The sequence below is a fragment of the Octopus sinensis genome, linkage group LG21 (genome assembly GCF_006345805.1).
Source record: "Octopus sinensis linkage group LG21, ASM634580v1, whole genome shotgun sequence".
In the NCBI taxonomy this organism is placed as follows: domain Eukaryota; kingdom Metazoa; phylum Mollusca; class Cephalopoda; order Octopoda; family Octopodidae; genus Octopus; species Octopus sinensis.
Genome location: NC_043017.1, coordinates 25,231,704 through 25,249,999, shown reverse-complemented (window position 1 = coordinate 25,249,999; position 18,296 = coordinate 25,231,704). Strand labels below are relative to the sequence as shown.

The following is an 18,296-nucleotide window of genomic DNA, read 5'->3' as shown; positions in this document are numbered from 1 at the left end:
ATTTGCTCAAGGTGCTGCACAGCAGAGCTGAACGCTAGACTACACAGATGGTAAGTAAGCTCCTTAACCAGACAGATATGCCTGTACCCATGCTAGCCACGCCCAGTACATATATTCCTTTGTCTTACATATAGTTTTATAAATACAAACCCCAACCAATTCTGTACAAACTGCATGGGAATATCAAGCTGACAACCTTAAGAAATGTAATTGTTTAATTAAAAGGATGTTTCCAAGGGAAATCATTTCTGAATATGATTACTTCCCTTCCATTCAATTTTTCTTATAACATTTTCTCTAAGACAATATACGCGTGTATGCATGTGTACATACATAGAATATTTATTTATATATATATATTATATATATATATATATATATATATATATATATATAGGGAAAGTTTATAAAAAAAACAAAAGACAAAGACAGGTGGTGTACAAAGCAAACAGATGTATTAGTATAACACTCAGGAATAGAAAAAGTCTTTTACGTTTCGAGCCTACGCTCTTCTACAGAAAGGTACACAGAAAAAACAAGGAGAGAAACAAGGAGAGAAAAAAATATATAATGTTATAATGTAAACCATAAGTCTAGTGAAATAGAACTGTTTGGGGTTTCATGGTTGAAACATTTATTTTGACATTTTTTTTTATGCAAAAAACTCACAGGTGGGCAGAGCTTGGTCACAGGGTGCATTGTCACTGTGAAGAACCCAATTCTTTGCACTCCACAGATCTGATTGCTTTCACCAAATGTGTGTAGTGGCTAACGATCTATCATGGCGACTGCTGAGATATATATATATATATATATAGTGTCTATGTGTGTGTGAAACCATGATGCTCTGAGTTTCACAGACACAAATCTTGAAGTACAGTCAAACATGACCAGTGCTTGATTGGTATTTACCACTCTGGGACTAGAAGTGAAAATCTAAGTTGACTTGGATAGGATTTAAATTCAAAGCATAAAACAACACAACAGAATACCACAGGGTATTTCATGTGAAACCTAAAACCTATTTGTCTAAAGCCACCTACTGCACTAATAATAATTATTATTATTATTTCTAACATAGGTAAGACAGAAAGCTAAAAGAATTGGTGCAGCATCAGCATTGCTACTTTAGCGTGTGGCCTACCACAGCATCCAGTCTACGCTGTGAAATTACTCTTAGCGTGCAGTCTACCTTTTACACTTTAGCATGCAATCTGCCTCCACTATAAGAACTTTATACGACAGGATGATAAAAGCAAACTGAATAATGCTGAATAAGGTGGCGAGCTGGCAGAAACGTTAGCGTGCCGAGCAAAATGCTTAGCGGTATTTCGTCTGGCACAACGTTGTGAGTTCAAATTCCGCTGAGGTCGACTTTGCCTTTCATCCTTTCGGGGTCGATAAATTAAGTACCAGTTACGCACTGGGGTCGATGTAATCGACTTAATACCTATGTCTGTCCTTGTTTGTCCCCTCTATGTTTAGCCCCTTGTGGGTAATAAAGAAATAGGTATTCTCCACCCCGGTAACGTTTTCACTTTTCTTGCATGATGCTACTACATCGAAGACAAGGGTCTGCTTCTTGCGATGTAGCCAGAAGATTGTTTTCTTGTAAAAATGCAACTGCTGTTTCCTCTGTAAAAATTATACGTCTATAGAAATCCTTTAACAGCATTATAATGGTTAAAATGAACTCAGGTTTAGAGGGTAAGGAAAGATAGACCTCACGCTAAAAGCAATTTCACAGTGTAAACAGGATACTGCGGTAGACTGCACACTAAAGTAGGATACTGCAGTAGACTGCATGCTAAAGTAGGATACTGCAGTAGACTGCATGCTAAAGTAGGATACTGTAGTAGACCGCATGCTAAAGTAGCACCCAAAATACTTTGCAGTATTTTTTCTGTCCCACTGCGCTGAGTTCACAGTTCAAATTCCACTGAGGTCAGCTTTGCCTTTTATCCTCTCAGGGTAGATAAAATAAGTACCAGTTGCACATTGGGGTTGGTGTAATCTACTTAACCACGCCTATAGAATTTCCAGCCTGGTGTCTAAATTTTAAACAACCATTTCTAACATGGGCAGCGAGCCAGCAGAATCTTTAGCACGGTGGTCAAAATGGTTAGCACCATTTCATCCATGCTTACATTATGAGTTCAAATTCCACCATTGTCTTTCATCCTTCAAAGGCCAATAAAATAATAACCAGCTGAGCACTAAGATGGATGGATTCGGATGAAACTTTCAGGGATGTTTGGTCTCGTGACTGACATGAACTGGTTAGATTTTGGGATCAATCCGGTACCGGACAAGGATTCTAGATTATTTTTCCTGCTCTTTTACTTAATTTTTTTGAGAGCATTCCGGTTCATTTTTAGTATTCTCGTTTGTGAGAGCAGTCGAGTTTATTTAAGATATTTTCATTTTAAAAATCATTGAGAGAACATTGGTATTGCCTTGGAGGAGGTTTGTACTCTATGAGTGCTCCTGTTATTATTAATATTATTACGTGACTACGTTCCGAGTTCAAACTTTGCCCTTCATCCTTTCAGGGCCAATAAAATAAGTACCAGTGAATGTAATCGACTCATACCCCATCCCCAAAATTGTTGCCCTTGTGGAAAAATTTGAAATTATTATTATAATTTGGGCAAGTGCTTTCTACTATAGGGTTTGACTAACCAAGGGTTTCTACAAGGGTTTGACTAACCAAGGGTTTCTACAAGGGTTTGTTGCTGTTGTTATTATTATATTATTATTATTATTATTATATTATTATTATTATGTAGTGGGTGGCAAATTCAGTAAGGCTTAAGAGCATTCAGAAAGAAAGAAAAAAACAGATTCAAAATGAAAAAAAAAACAGAAAAAGATTTCATAGAACATGGATTACCAACCGGATGTTTTGTACAAGCTCCATACAGCTTAACGATGTTTGGGTGAGAAACTCGGGACAATTGTTTCAATTCTGTAATGAATGCTTTCTTCTCCGACTCAGTTTCGATGAGTTTCACAGCCACATTAATCCTGTGGTACGTAGCACGGCGTACCACACCAAAAGCTCCTTTACCAACAATCTGGAAAAAAAAAAAGCAACAAAAGATGTTCAGTGGTGAGACAGACCAACAGAGAAGAAAGAAAAAAAATTCATTATCATAGGTGCAGGAGTAGCTTGCTAACCAACCACATGGTTCCGGGTTCAGTCCCACTGCGTGGCATCTTGGGCAAGTGTCTTCTGCTATAGCCCCGGGCCGACCAATGCCTTGTGAGTGGATTTGGTAGACGGAAACCGAAAGAAGCCCGTCGTATATGTGTATATATATATGTATATATGTATGTGTGTGTGTTTGTGTGTCTGTGTTTGTCCCCCTAGCATTGCTTGACAACCGATGCTGGTGTGTTTACGTCCCCGTCACTTAGCGGTTCGGCAAAAGAGACCGATAGAATAAGTACTGGGCTTGTGCAAAGAATAAGTCCCGGGGTCGATTTGTTCGACTAAAAGAGGCGGTGCTCCAGCATGGCCGCAGTCAAATGACTGAAACAAGTAAAAGAGTAAATGAGTATTGTTGTTATGTTAGCGTCCACTTTGCCATGCTTGCATGGGTCAAACGGAATTTATTGAGGCACGTGGCTATGGATGGATGGCCTTCCTGTCACCAACCCTCGCCTGTTTTCAAGTAAGGTGAATATTTTCCCATTATCAGTCATGTCCTCACAGAATATTGGAAATGAATAACATTGCTTGTTTGACAGTAATAACCATTTACAACTACCATGTGGTGTCAAGGCAAGGAGACACAAATACACACTACGCATAAGCACACGTATGTACACCATACGCAAGCGCGCGCGCACACACACAATGGGTTTTTTTCAGTTTCTTATTTCTTTATTGCATACAAGGGGCTAAACATAGAGGGGACAAACAAGGAGATTATGTCGATTATATCGACCCTAGTGCATAACTGGTACTTAATTTATCAACTCCCGAAAGGATGAAAGGCAAAGTCGACCTCGGCGGAATTTGAACTCAGAACGTAATGACAGACGAAATACCGCTAAGCATTTTGCCCAGCATGCTAACGTTTCTGCCAGCTCACCGCCTTTAGTAATAACCATTTACAACTACCATGTGATGTCAAGGCAAGGAGATACAAATACACATTACACATAAGCACATGTATGTACACCATACACAAGCACACACATGCACACACACACAATAGGTTTTTTTCAGTTTCTTATTTCTTTATTGCCCGCACGGGGTTAAACATAGAGTGGACAAACAAGGACAGACAAGGAGATTATGTGGATTACATCGACCCCAGTGCGTAACTGGTACTTAATTTATCAACCCCCGAAAGGATGAAAGGCAAAGTGGACCTTGGCGGAATTTGAACTCAGAACGTAACGGCAGACGAAATACCGCCAAGCATTTCGCCCAGCATGCTAACGTTTCTGCCAGCTCGCTGCCTTTCTTTCAGTTTCTGTCTTCCAGATACACTCACAAGGATTTGGTTAGTCAAGCCCTTGTAGAAACCCTTGGTTAGTCAAACCCTTGTAGAAACCCTTGGTTAGTCAAACCCTATAGCAGAAAGCACTTGCCCAAAGTACCACACAGCATCATCATCATCATTTAGCGTCCGCTTTCCATGCTGGCATGGGTTGGACGGTTCAACTGGGGGTCTGGGAAGCCAGAAGGCTGCACCAGGCCCAGTCTGCTCTGGCAATGTTTCTACGGCTGGATGCCCTACCTAACACCAACCACTCTGTGAGTGTAGTGGGTGCTTTTAATGTGCCACTGGCACAGGTGCCAGACGAAGCTGGCAAACGGTCACGATCGGATGGTGCTTTTTACGTGCCACCGGAACGGAGGCCAGGCGAGGCTGGCAACGGCCACGATCGGATGGTGGTTTTTCACGTGCCACCGGCACGGAAGCCAGTCGGGGCGGCGCTGGCAACAGCCACGTTCGGATGGTTCTCTATGTGCCACCGGCACTGGTATCACAGCTACAATTTCCATTGATGTTGATCGATTTTGATATTGATTTTGATTGGGACTGAAACCCTGTGACCGGGAAGCAAACTTCTTAACCACATAGCTGTTCCTGCATCTATTCATCTATCCATTTTTTTCTGCCCACTATTCCTGAGAATGGGGGAGGGGGGTAGAGCCCTCGGGCATTATCAAATGTGTACTTCCTTTATCAAGATTGCTGTGTTACATTTGAGGGGCTTATTTCGCTACTGTTTCTAGCAAATCAAGCAGCAGCCACATAAAGAATAATCCCTCTCCTTTCTATAAATAAATTTTTTTCAGTCACTGCTTTTCAATTGTTTCTGTTTTTGGGGCATTTTTTTTGGTGATAGTGTGATTTTAATTATTCCAGATAACTAATTAATTCTTATTCACGTCCTAAATCACTAATGTTAAACTTCTCACACAGGTCTTTCACCTCAGCAACCTAACAATTTATAGAAGTTTTGTCCATTTATTGGATTTTTATAACAACAATGGGATAATTTTAGACTGTCCTGAATCGATAGAGCAGCTCTCTCTCTCTCTCTCTCTCAGCTGAGAGGTCCTATAGTTCTGAGGGCTGATGGTACTGGTGCCACATAAAAGCACCTATGCTGGTGTCACATAAAAACGTCCATGCTGGTGTCATGTTCAAAGCACCCGGTACACTTTGCAAAGTGGTTGGCATTAGGAAGGGCATCCAGCCATCAAAACCATGCCAAAACAGACAAAATGGAGCCCAGGCAGCTCTTCAGCTGGTTAACTCCTGTCAAATAGTCCAACCCATGCTAGCATGGAGAGCAAACATTAAATGATGATGATGTGTATGTATATATATATATACTCTTTTACTTGTTTCAGTCATTTGATTGCGGTCATGCTGGAGTACCGCCTTTAGTCAAGCAAATCAACCCCAGGACTTTCTTTGTAAGCCTAATACTTATTCTGTTGGTCTGTTTTGCCGAACTGCTAAGTTACGGGGATGTAAACACACCAGCATCAGTTGTCAAGTGATGTTGGGGGGACAAACACACACACACACACACATATACATACATATACGTATATACGACTGGCTTCTTTTCAGTTTCAGTCTACCAAATCCACTCACAAGGCTTTGGTCGGCCCGAGGCTATAGTAGGGGACACTTGCCCAAGGTATCATGCAGTGGGACTGAACCCTGAACCATGTGGTTGGTAAGCAAGCTACTTACCACACAGCCACTCCTGTGCCTATATATATATATATATGATCAAAATAAGCAACAAGTATATCCAAGGTAGAGTGGTACAATTGTTTCATGCTACTTCATTTTATTAAACACTGTAAGTATTTTGCTGAACTTATATATATATATACATTAAGGAAAAGCAAGTAGACAAGATTCACATGGTCAACTCTAGGCTACCACAGAAGACACAGGTGCCTTCAGTACAAAACTGGGATTGATTTTAATCAAACTCCATATGTTCCTGCTTATTAATCTGTTTACCCAGATAACAGGCTGCCTTTTGATAAACTATTGTATAGAAACTGGAAAGTCAAGATATGTTATGTTGATGTGACCAGATTATACAGAGTCAACAAATGACAATAATAATGTATCGTTAAGACAATACATAGTATCTCAAATACCACAGGTGAGAAATAAGACAATGTTCACCACAAAACTATAACAGGATTAACCCTCACAGATCTTGGCCCTTGCATCTAACTTTACACTTTACCTATGCGCTTGAGCAAAAAAATAAATTGTTGCACACATACAGCTCAAGAGTAACAATTGCAGGCAAGTTAATGGGCAGAGATCACATTCAGAATAATAATAATAATAATAAGGCCTATCTCTCAACTGTGGAGGCACATGGCCTAGTGGTTAGAGCAGCAAACTTGCGGTCGAGGGATCGCGGGTTCGAATCTCAGACCGGGTGATGTGTGTGTGTATGAGCGAAACATCTAAGCTCCACGCGGCTCCAGTTGAAGGTAATGGTGAACTTCTGCTGACTCTTGCGTGGCAACTTTCTCTCACTGTTTCCTCCTGCATCTTGCAGCTCACCTGCGATGGACCAGCTTCCCGTCCAGGTGGGGGAACCTATACGCCAAGGAAACCAGGAAACCAGCCCAAATGAGCCAGGCATGGCTCAAAAAGGAAAAAAACTATCTCTCAACTATTGCATAAGTTCACTGCAGGCAAACCAATGGACAGAATCACAAAAAAATTGAGGTGAATAACAATAAAGGGACAATCTCTCAACTGATGTAGTTGTTCACCCAAATTGCTACTTTCCTCATCACTTTCACCGTCTACGTTAAGGGCAAGCTCTTTGTGTGAAGAATAAATTAAACATCAATAATTTCCTCGAGAGCGAGAGCTTGGCGGCACAGAGGGAAATATGTACAGAGGAATTAGCGGTACGGAGAGATGAGGTGCAATATTGGGACACTGGCGATTCAATTAGGAATTAAGGTATTTAATTGTATTGATACATGTTACGATGTAAAAGAAAAGAAAGAGAAAAGAAGAGAGAAAAAGAAGGACTCTGATGTAGACGATAATGAACTTTGAACTGTAACGTGAATTGTTGTGATACGAACATTGTATAATGTCTAGGCTTTGCTTGTTTACCAGAGACAAAGTACTGGGTTCGTCACACACACATTCCATTGCAAAAGAATCCATTTTCTTCAATTAAAAATAAAAGTAAGCAACAGCTATGGTGGGGGGTGCCATTAACAATGAGTCAGAAACACACTTGACTACAAAGCCACAACACGATCATCAGTCGTCTATTTTTGGCATTTCATCTTCTTTATCTAATTCCGTTACTGTTTCAACCTGGAATCCAGTAGAGATTACAGTCAGGCTATTCCTGCTACATCAGGAATATGGTGCAAACAGGGTTAAACGTCAGATAGGAAAACTGCTCCTACACACACACACACGAACATATCTGTTAATGACCACAAGGTACTGGGTTCAATTCCACAGCACTACACCCTGGGCAGGTGCCTTCTATTACAGTTCAAGGCCAGTCAATTGCTTTGAGAGTGAATCTGGTAGATGGAAACTGTGTGGAAGCCTAGCATGCATGCTCATGTGTGTGTGTGTATGTGTGTGTGTGTGTGTTTGCCCTCCCACCACCACCATTTGACAACTGGTGTTGGTTTGTTTATGTCCGCATATGCTAGCAGTTCAACCAAAGAGACTGACAGAATAGGTATCAGGCTAAAAAAATTTTTTTTAATTAAAAAAGGGTGTTGATTTGTCCGACTAAAAGCCTTCTGGGTAAATGCCCCTCAATAACTGCACTCCAAGTAAATAACAAGTAAATAAAAACCAAAAAACACACTGCACTTAACCCTCACTCTAATTTCCACACCTACTCCTCCCGTCCTCCCGTTCTCTTAATTGTTTTTCTAACAGGACTTATTTAAACTTATTTACAAGTTGATAAGCCTCGGCAGTGCTCTGTTCCCCCCCCCGCTTCTTCCCCAACCGTTCAAGGATGTGGAAAAGCAGATTAAAATAACCTCAAGCAAGATAACAATCAATCATAAATTTAGAAACAGGAACATATTACATCCGGGGGGGGCCGTGGATCCAGAAGCTTATGTCACTGAGAAAAACGAAAATGGCGGCGGTGTGGTGGTGGTGGTGGTGCTGGTGCTGGTGGTGGGAGGGAGAGGCCATTATCAGTGACCAACTCTGTTGGTTTGCATCTAACTCGCAAGCAGAGCTGTGTGGTTAAGAAGGCCACTTCCCAACCACATTGTTCTGGGTTCAGTCCCACGGCGCAGCACCCTTGAGCAAGTGTCTTCTACTATAAGCCCCAGCCCGACCAATGTTTTTTAAGTGAATTCGTTAGATGGAAACTGTATAGAAGACCATCATATGTAAATTGTAACACACAACTGTTACCACTACTACTACATGAACCTGGAGTTTGTATAGTTTAATGTATCAAAGTACTGGTTCAATCAGAAGGGATATTTAATAGTCTATCATTTCATTATATTATACTAGCAGTATCGCCCGTTTAAATCGTTGACTCATCATAGACATTTTTAGAGAGTTACTTCCCTTATATAATAGCGAAAAAATTGCATTAAAAATGGGAAAAAATTATGGTAAATTTTTTTTTTAAGTCGTAGACTCATTGTAGACGCGCGCTAATACCCAGAAGGGCTCGATATGAATCATGACTATAAGATACCCGCTTTTGGTTAAACTGCACCGCAAAATGTGGGAGTAGTTGGGAATCTAAATCGTAGGAGACAGACAGCACACAACCTCACTTTTATATATAAAGATTAATCTTATTATATGATTGTAAATAAAATGTGAAAATCAGACAGTTGAAATTTCTTTAAGTAATGTATGTGTGTGTGTATGTGGGTGTGTGCAAGCACATGTATATATATATCATCATCATCATCATCATCATCGTTTAACGTCCGTTTTCCGCGCTAGCACGGGTTGGACGGTTCGACCGGGGTCTGGGGAGCCAGGGGCTGCTCCAGGCTCCAGTCTGATCTGGCAGTGTTTCTACAGCTGGATGCCCTTCCTAACGCCAACCACTCCGCGAGTGTAGTGGGTGCTTTTTACGTGCCACCTGCACAGGTGCCAGAGGGGTCTGGTATCGGCCACGATCGGTTGGTGCTTTTTATGTGCCAGCGGCACAGAAGCTAGTCGAAGCGGTGCTGGCATCGGCCACGTTCGGATGGTGCTTTTTATGTGCCACCAGCACAGAAGCCATTCGAGGCGGCGTTGGCATCGGTCACGTTCGGATGGTGTTTTTTATGTGTCACCGGCACAGAATATATATACATATATATGTGCATGTATGTATATACATTATATGTATGTATGTAATTGTTCAGTTTCATTTTGCTAAGTTACAGGGACATAAACACACCAATGCCAGTTGCCAAGTGTCAGTGAAGGACAAATGCAAACAAAACACACACACACACACACACACATAAACATGACAGACTTCTTTAAGTTTCCATCTGCCAAATCCACTCACAAGGATTTGGTCAACTCAAAGCAAAAATAAAAGACACTTGCCCAAGGTGCCAAGCAGTGGGACTGAACACAGAACCATATGGTTGGGAAGCAAGCTTCTTACCACACAGCCACAATTGCGCTCACTCTACCACATACTTCCTGGTAAGCTACAGCAAAAGAACTAATACAAGGAAATGAAGCAACGACCCGAAAATCCTGTGGACACTCAATCTACTAGAAATAGCAACCAAATCACCCTCAAATCAGAATCTACTGTCTATCTTATGTATGCTATGCCCGGAGAAAGTAAGACTGGGTGATCACAGTGGAAATGCCTCAATGTGGTTACTCAATTTGCTTGAAATAGCAACCAAATATCCTTGAAATCCATCTAACTTAGATGCAGTATCTATCGTTTATCTTTTACTTCAATCACTGGATTGCAGCCATGCTGGGGCACCACCTTTAAGGATTTAGTCAAATTGCCCCTAATATGTATTTCGAGTCTGATTGTTATTCTCTGAGTCTCTTTTGCCAAACTGCTATGTTATGTGGATGTAAACAAACCAACACCAGTTGACAAGCAATGGTGGAGGCAAACAGAAAGATATGCACACACATACAGACATAAACATTTTGCTTTCCAATCACATGGTTCAAGGTTCAGTCCCATTGTGTGGCATCTTGGGCAAGTGTCTTCTATTATAGCATTAGTCTTTGTGAAGACATGTTTCTTCATTATCCACACAGGGCTGCACACAGACAGGACAAATTACAAGGTAGAGCTTTTCTTTTGGGGATAAAAAAGGGGGTTTGGTTTTCAATCAAAAGGGATCATAAAGGGAAAGAAAGAGGGAAGAGAAAAGGGGGGTGTAAAAAATAAAAGGAAAAGGAAAAAAAATCGGTCAATAGGGATCGTTATCACAGAAATGTCAATATAAAGTGTAAAGGGGGAGGACAGGTGAGGTTTACCTGTGGAAAGAAAAGCCTACGGTCAATGAAGTCACATGATAGCAGTCAGAATGATGGCTTCCCTCTCATCATGTGTCAACAACGAGAGAGTCGGGGAGGGGGAGTGAGAGAGAGGGAACGGTGAAGGGGAGGGGAGAAGAATAGGGAAGACAGAGAAGAGACTGAATGGACATATCCTATCTCTTCATAAGCTCCTCTCCTTAAATGTTCAGAACAATTTTTCCATTGTCTTGGCTTAACAGCCCCCACTGTTTGTTTTTATTGTTTTGTTCTCTTTGTTCTGTCTTTTACTGTTTTTTAATTTTTTATTGTTTTTACTGTCTTTTGTTCTCACTGTCCTGTTCATGTTACCACTTTCACCCATCGCAAAAAATCCCAAATTTTATTTAATTAGCTTTGCGGGAAGGACTGTTTCAACGAAGATGCGTCTTGTCCTTGCCTTCGAAATGTGGAGTAGATGAAACAGGGATAACTGATGAAGGGGAATATCCTTTATGTTGTATGTCTCGTTTCCCTGTTTTTTTTCATTGTCTTTGATGGCTGGGGATAAAAATTGGCCCTTTCTCATCTTCTATGAGGAATGCTGAATGTCATCATGCACTACCTGCCTGATAAGAAACTCAGACGCTCCCATGGCCCTGGCGATGGACCTGATTGACTTGGAGGAATCGTTGTCAATCATGGCCTGGATCTCACCAACAAATACAGGAGTTCTTTTCTTATCAGAATGATCAGAGGGAGTTTGCCAAGTTGCAGTACCTTTGTAATCACCATTAGACTCATCCAACTCTTTCCAAATCCTCTGCGCTGTCCTCAGCTTGACACTCACTCTGAAATTTTCGTATTGGAGCTTCCGGCATGAATGCCAAGCAGTACAGCATGTCATTTACAAATTTCTGGCAGAGTGAATTGTGTCATAGCGCTGTCTTTCTCGCAGACAGTGCCCAACTGACCCTAATATACTGTGTAGTCAACAAAATCAAAAACAAACAATGTGCATGTGCGAAATTAAAAGTATAAAATAGGGACAATTTACCCATGGTACTCTGTATACATATATATATATATATATATGTATATCATCATCATCATTTAATGTCCGTTTTCCACGCTAGCATGGGTTGGACGGTTCGACCAGGGTCTGGAAACCATGGAGGCTGCACCAGGTTCTAGTCTGATTTGGCAGTGTTTCTATGGCTGGATGCTTTCCTAATGCCAACCACTCCGTGAGTATAGTGGGTGTTTTTTACGTGCCACCAGCACAGGGGCCAGAGCAGGCTTTTACGTGTCACTGACACGGAAGTATAAAACATGGGCTGTGGCAGTCAAGGGCATGCGTAGGTTTGAAAGAAATGAAGCCAGGATGCTTCGCTGGATGTGCAACGTCAGTATGCATGTTCAACAGAGTGTAAGCATCTTGTGAGAAAAGTTGTGCATGAGAGGCATCAGATGTGGTGTGCAAGAGAGATAACTGCACTGGTATGGTCATGTGATGCATATGGACGAGGACAGCTGTGTAAAGAAGTGCTGATCTCTAACTATGGACGGAACCTGTGGTAGAGGTAGACCCAGGAAGACATGGGATGAGGTGGTGAAGTATGATCTTCGAACATTGGGACTCAGAGAGGCAATGACTAGTGAGCAAGACCTTTGGCGATATGCTGTGCTTGAGAAGACCCTTCAAGTGAAATTGTAGTCATGGTTGATGGTGGTGTCACATAACTGGCACCCATGCTCATGCCATGTAAAAAGCACCTTTCAAGCGTTGAGCCTCATGGAGGCAATGACTGAGTAGATCCATCAAACCAAGCAAAATTGCAGTCGTGGCAGATACCTGTGACACACAAATGGCACATAAAGCACCCAATACACACTCGGAGTGGTTGGCGCTAGGAAGGGCATCCAACCATAGAAATCATGCCAAATCAGACTGGAGTTTGGTGCAACCTTCCAGCTTGCCAGCCGTTGTCAAACCATCCAACCCGAGCCAGCATGGACAACAGATGTTAAATGACGATGATGATACATATACATTATATACATATGTATAAGTATGTACACATACATTATATATATATACATGTATATATATGTCTATACATGCATTTTATATATGTATACATGTCTATGTGTATGCATATATATATATACATGTCTATGTGTATGCATATATATATATATATACATGTGGCACGTAAAAAGCACCATCCGATCGTGGCCGTTTGCCAGCCTCGTCTGGCACGTAAAAAGCACCCACTACATTCACGGAGTGGTTGGCGTTAGGAAGGGCATCCAGCTGTAGAAACACTGCCAGATCAGACTGGAGCCTGGTGCAGCGTCCTGGCTTCCCAGACCCCAGTTGAACCGTCCAACCCATGCTAGCATGGAAAACGGACGCTAAACGATGATGATGATGATATACATGTATACGTGTCTGAGTGTGTGTATATATACATGTGTGTGTGTGTGTGTCATTTTTCATGGAGTAAACTTAAGAACTGTCAGGTGAGGGCAAACAATAAGCATCAAATGAAGTTAGGGTGTATCCCTATTAAACAAAAGTAACTACAAAGAGCAGGGATCTTTGCAGCTGCCCCTCACCATCATTGGTTCCTGTTCAAGTATTCCAAGAATAAAAGCCTTGATCATTTCATAATATGTATGGCTGAAGATTACACCTCTACGTGGCTCAAAACAAAAGCTCGAATACATCCGACTGCCTTTAAGCAAAATGGAAGTATACCTTTGATCGTGGACCACATCAGTCTTAGAAGTTATTCAACAACTTCCATTTTACATACGAAGGGTTGTTGAAAAGTTCCCAGCTTTAACCATTTAGTATTTGCATTATTCTATCAAAAGTAATGCTTATTTACTCTTTACTCTTTTACTTGTTTCTGTCATTTGACTGCGGCCATGCTGGAGCACCGCCTTTAGTCGAGCAAATCGACCCCGGGACTTATTCTTTGTAAGCCCAGTACTTATTCTATCGGTCTCTTTTGCCGAACCGCTAAGTGACGGGGACGTAAACACACCAGCATCAGTTGTCAAGCAATGCTAGGGGGACAAACACAGACACACAAACACACATACACATACATATATATATATATACATATATACAACAGGTTTCTTTCAGTTTCCGTCTACCAAATCCACTCACAAGGCATTGGTCGGCCCGGGGCTATAGCAGAAGACACTTGCCCAAGATGCCACGCAGTGGGACTGAACCCGGAACCATGTGGTTGGTTAGCAAGCTACTTACCACACAGCCACTCCTGAATCCTGCATTTATCTTGTAGCTTTGAGATTTTGATGAAGTAACTATTCATTTTTAAAACAATATTGTAGGGTTGGTGTAAGAGGCCAGATCTGGCCAATTTGGACATAAAACAGGGGAGAATATTTTGGTCAGATATGGCCGGTTTAAATGCTAAAGGGTTAAGGGTGTTGCGAAAGGTCTGGTTAGAAACCCAACCTTCTGAGTTCTTTCACAGGGTTTCGGAAAACTTAAGGACCGCTGCAATAAGCGTGTGAATCTGAGAGGTGGGAGAATATGTTGGATAAAATCATAATTAACTGATCCTCCTGTATTTTCTTTTACTCAAAGCCAGGAACTTTTCAGCACCCCCTTGTATATTGACTAATGTTGGTCCTGGATGCACTATGTCAAGGAACAGGCTGTGATGGTCATGATTGGAACACCTTTGATCAATCAGAGGTATTCTAGGTCTCAGCAATGGCAAATTGTCGATGAAAATATAAATCAACAAGGAAATAGAAACAGCAGCTAAATTTCCATCGTATGCTCTGTCAGCTTAAAATAAAGAGCCGGATATACTTAATTTTTTATGGCGTGGGACTTGGGGGGATTGGAAAATGAGGGGGGGTGGACATAGTGAGATTGTTTCTAAATATAGACACAAGTAGTCAACGAAAATGGGCAGATGATATCCTGATTGGTAGGTACTTTAGTTTACAGAACCGCAAAAAGGGGCAATGGATGACCTCAACGTGATTTGAACTCACAGCATGAAGAGTCGGAAGAAGCAGGGTGAAGCATTTTAGCCACGATCGTAAACTTTTTTTTTTTTTAAAGCTTGTTCGAAACCATGGCGAAGAAGAAAGAATTATATGGATACAAACAGCATTTTGTTTTCTTTAATTACAATAAATTCCTTTACTTGATGCAGGAAGAGACCTTAATAATTTTTACGAAAATTGGGAGGCGGGGTGGATATTTATTAACAAAACTGTGGTAGGGAAGTTTTGAAGGAGGGAGATTTAGCTGTTATTTCTAGCAACATGAACAATACATATTACAGAGAGACAATCTCTGCTGTTGTATAAAACAAAAGAGGATTTAAACACAGAAAAACGGACATATATAGATTATACATCAACCTAGACATAAACAAAATACCCCCTATAAAATATGAGGGTGGATTGTCACAGCAGGAAGGCTTTTCATCAGAGATCTGTTTCACCAGGGCCAACTTGTGGGAGACAAAACAACTTGTAGATGAATAATAGGTGCGTGTGAGTTGTAAGATCCGGAATGTAAGGAAATTTATGGTCGTCTGCGGCATCGACCCAAAATTAACTCCATAAAAGTTTGTAGATAAAAAAATAAATAAATAAATAAATCGAATATCAGGGGTGGGGGATGAACACTTCAACGCTTCGGACACTTGTCTTCCTTCAGGGATGAAAATATAAATGTATATGCGAATATATTGGGAGAATAGAAAGCAAGTGAGAGGTTAAAGTTAATCCTGTGGTTACTAAGAAGCAAATATATTTTGTGATCTTCCCTAAAAAGGACAAGTGTCCGAAACAATGGTACTTTTTTTCTTTTCATTCCACTCGACAAATGGAACAGACTGGATTTTAATTTTTATCTAAAATCTTTGATTAAAATATCAGCCAAATTTAGTGAAAAGTTTTTGTGCAGATAATTATAATTAATATAAATGATAATAGCGATTAGGGAAAGAAAGAATTTGGAACTGAAGATGTGATTCTGCTAGTGGCAACAAAACCTGCCTCAGCTTGGCTCTGTTCGAGCAGACATAATCAAAGACGTTCTCAACGTGACCATCCCGTATCTTATTTCATCAACACTGTAAACTAGGACCACTAAGTTATGCTATACAGCCTCCTTTTTTCTTTCTTTCTTTTTTTTTTAACAAAATTGTGGTAGGGAAGTTTTGAAGGAAGGAGATTTAGCTGTTATTTCTAGCAACATAAACAATATACATACAGGTATATATATATATATATATATATATATATATATATATAATCTCCGCTGTTGTATATATAAAACAAGAGGATTAAACACAGAAAAACGGAAATATATTATAGCTTATACATCATCCTAGACATAAACAGAATCAGATACATATATATACATATATAAAACACAAAGTCAAAAGAGAAGTTTACAGAAAAGTATTAACAGTTGCATTATCATCATCATCATTATTATTACTATTATTATTATTATCATTATTATTATTATTATCATTATTATTATTATTAGCTATAATTAAATCAATTTTTAAATTAACTTTTGCATCACATCGGATTCAAAGGAGAACAATTATTTATAAAAGAAATCATATTATTATTATTATTATTATTATTATCATCATTAGTAGTAACAGTAGTGGTGTTATGTAGTTATTATTATTTTAGGAAAAGTTATTATTTGTTATTTAACCAACCTCTTCGAACTTGAGATCATCGAAATTAATCTCTTCCACGAAGTCCATGTCTTGTGTTTTTGTTTACTTTAATTAAAATATTGCAGCTCGAGGATTTAATCCAGTGAAATTCAAACGGTCAAACGACATTCAATAAACGTCATTCGATATATTCAGAAAATATTCACAAAATATACACACACACACCCTCAAACATATATCATATATATATGTATATATATATATGTATATATGCTGGTGTAAAAAGTCGATGACGAAGTGCTGGGGCACCTTGCAAATTTAATTGCTTCTTCACAACATCGTCTTTCGTTGTTGTTGTTGTTGTTGTTTACGTAAAAAGTTTGTTCCGTGGGGGGGAATTTTTTTTTTTTTTTTTACTTCTTCACATGTAATTTTCCTTTTAAAACAAACTTCACCAGTTTTGCCGACTTTTCGTTCAATAAATAATTAATTACCAATTAATTAATTAATTGCAACACTTTCTCAACTTGTTACTTTATTGCTGGGACGAGTTTTTTTCACTTTTTCTTTTCTCCAATTAAAAAAGAAATGTCTTTAACATTTTACATTCCAAGTTCTACGCTTATTTTCGCCTCATTTTCTTCGTAATTCTTCCTTTTTTGCTCTCAATTTTCCTCTCTTTTATGCTTCCTCTTGACACTTTGGTCTCTCCAGCCTAAACAAGGTTATTTAATTGTCTTACACTAATTCTTTTATTATTATTTACATACTTGTATGTTTCAACTACATCACGGGTGTATATGCCCATGTATATATACATACATATGTATGCACACCTTAGATATTATACATATATAAATATATACACATACTCACACACACGCAAATCCTTGTTTCGCAGTAAAACGGAAACAAGACTAAAACATTGAATCTCTTGTGTTGGAAAACTGATTTCAGTCAAGTCGCCTTTTTTGCTCTACGGTAGCACAGAAGTGTTTCAATTCAGAGCATTAGAATCGTTGCTCGGCGCAGGACAAAGTGCTTAGCGGTATTTCTTCTGGCTTTACGTACGTTCTGGTTTAAAATTCTACTGAAGTCGATATTATCTCTGTTTGAATTTGGATCATTATTCCAAACTGCTTAAAGCGGCGAGCTAGCAGAAACGTTAGCACGCCGGGCGAAATGCTTAGTTCTGAGTTCAAATTCCGCTGAGGTCCACTTTGCCTTTCATTCTTTCGGGGTCGATAAATTAAGTACCAGTTACGCACTGGGGTCGATGTAATCGACTTAATCCCTTTGTCTGTCCTTGTTTGTCCCCTCTATGTTTATTCCCTTGTGGGCAATAAAGAAATAAGAATACAAAAAGGCGGCGAGCTGGCAGAATCATTAGCACGCCGGGCAAAATGCTTAGCAGTATTTCGTCTGCTGCTACGTTCTGAGTTCAAATTCCGCCGAGGTCCACTTTGCCTTTCATCCTTTGGGAGTCAATAAATTAAGTACCAGTTACACACTGGGGTCGATGTAATCGACTTAATACCTATGTCTGTCCTTGTTTGTCCTCTCTATGTTTAACCCCTTGTGGGTAGTAAAGAAATAGGTATTT

The 18,296-nt window shown here is 40.0% G+C and overlaps 1 protein-coding gene across 1 annotated transcript in view; it reads right to left on the bottom strand.

Annotated features, from left to right (window-relative positions):
- LOC115222960 (mitogen-activated protein kinase kinase kinase 7) overlaps window positions 1-17,640 on the bottom strand; it is a 187,274-nt gene extending 169,634 nt beyond the window's left edge. The window contains exons 1-2 of the mRNA XM_036511993.1: window positions 16,733-17,640; window positions 2,898-3,077 (exon numbers count right to left, since the gene is read on the bottom strand). Coding sequence (XP_036367886.1) covers window positions 2,898-3,077; window positions 16,733-16,780 — 228 coding nt within the window. The 5' untranslated portion in view covers window positions 16,781-17,640. The remainder of the gene's footprint in view (window positions 1-2,897; window positions 3,078-16,732) is intronic.
- Window positions 17,641-18,296: the final 656 nt, after the last annotated feature.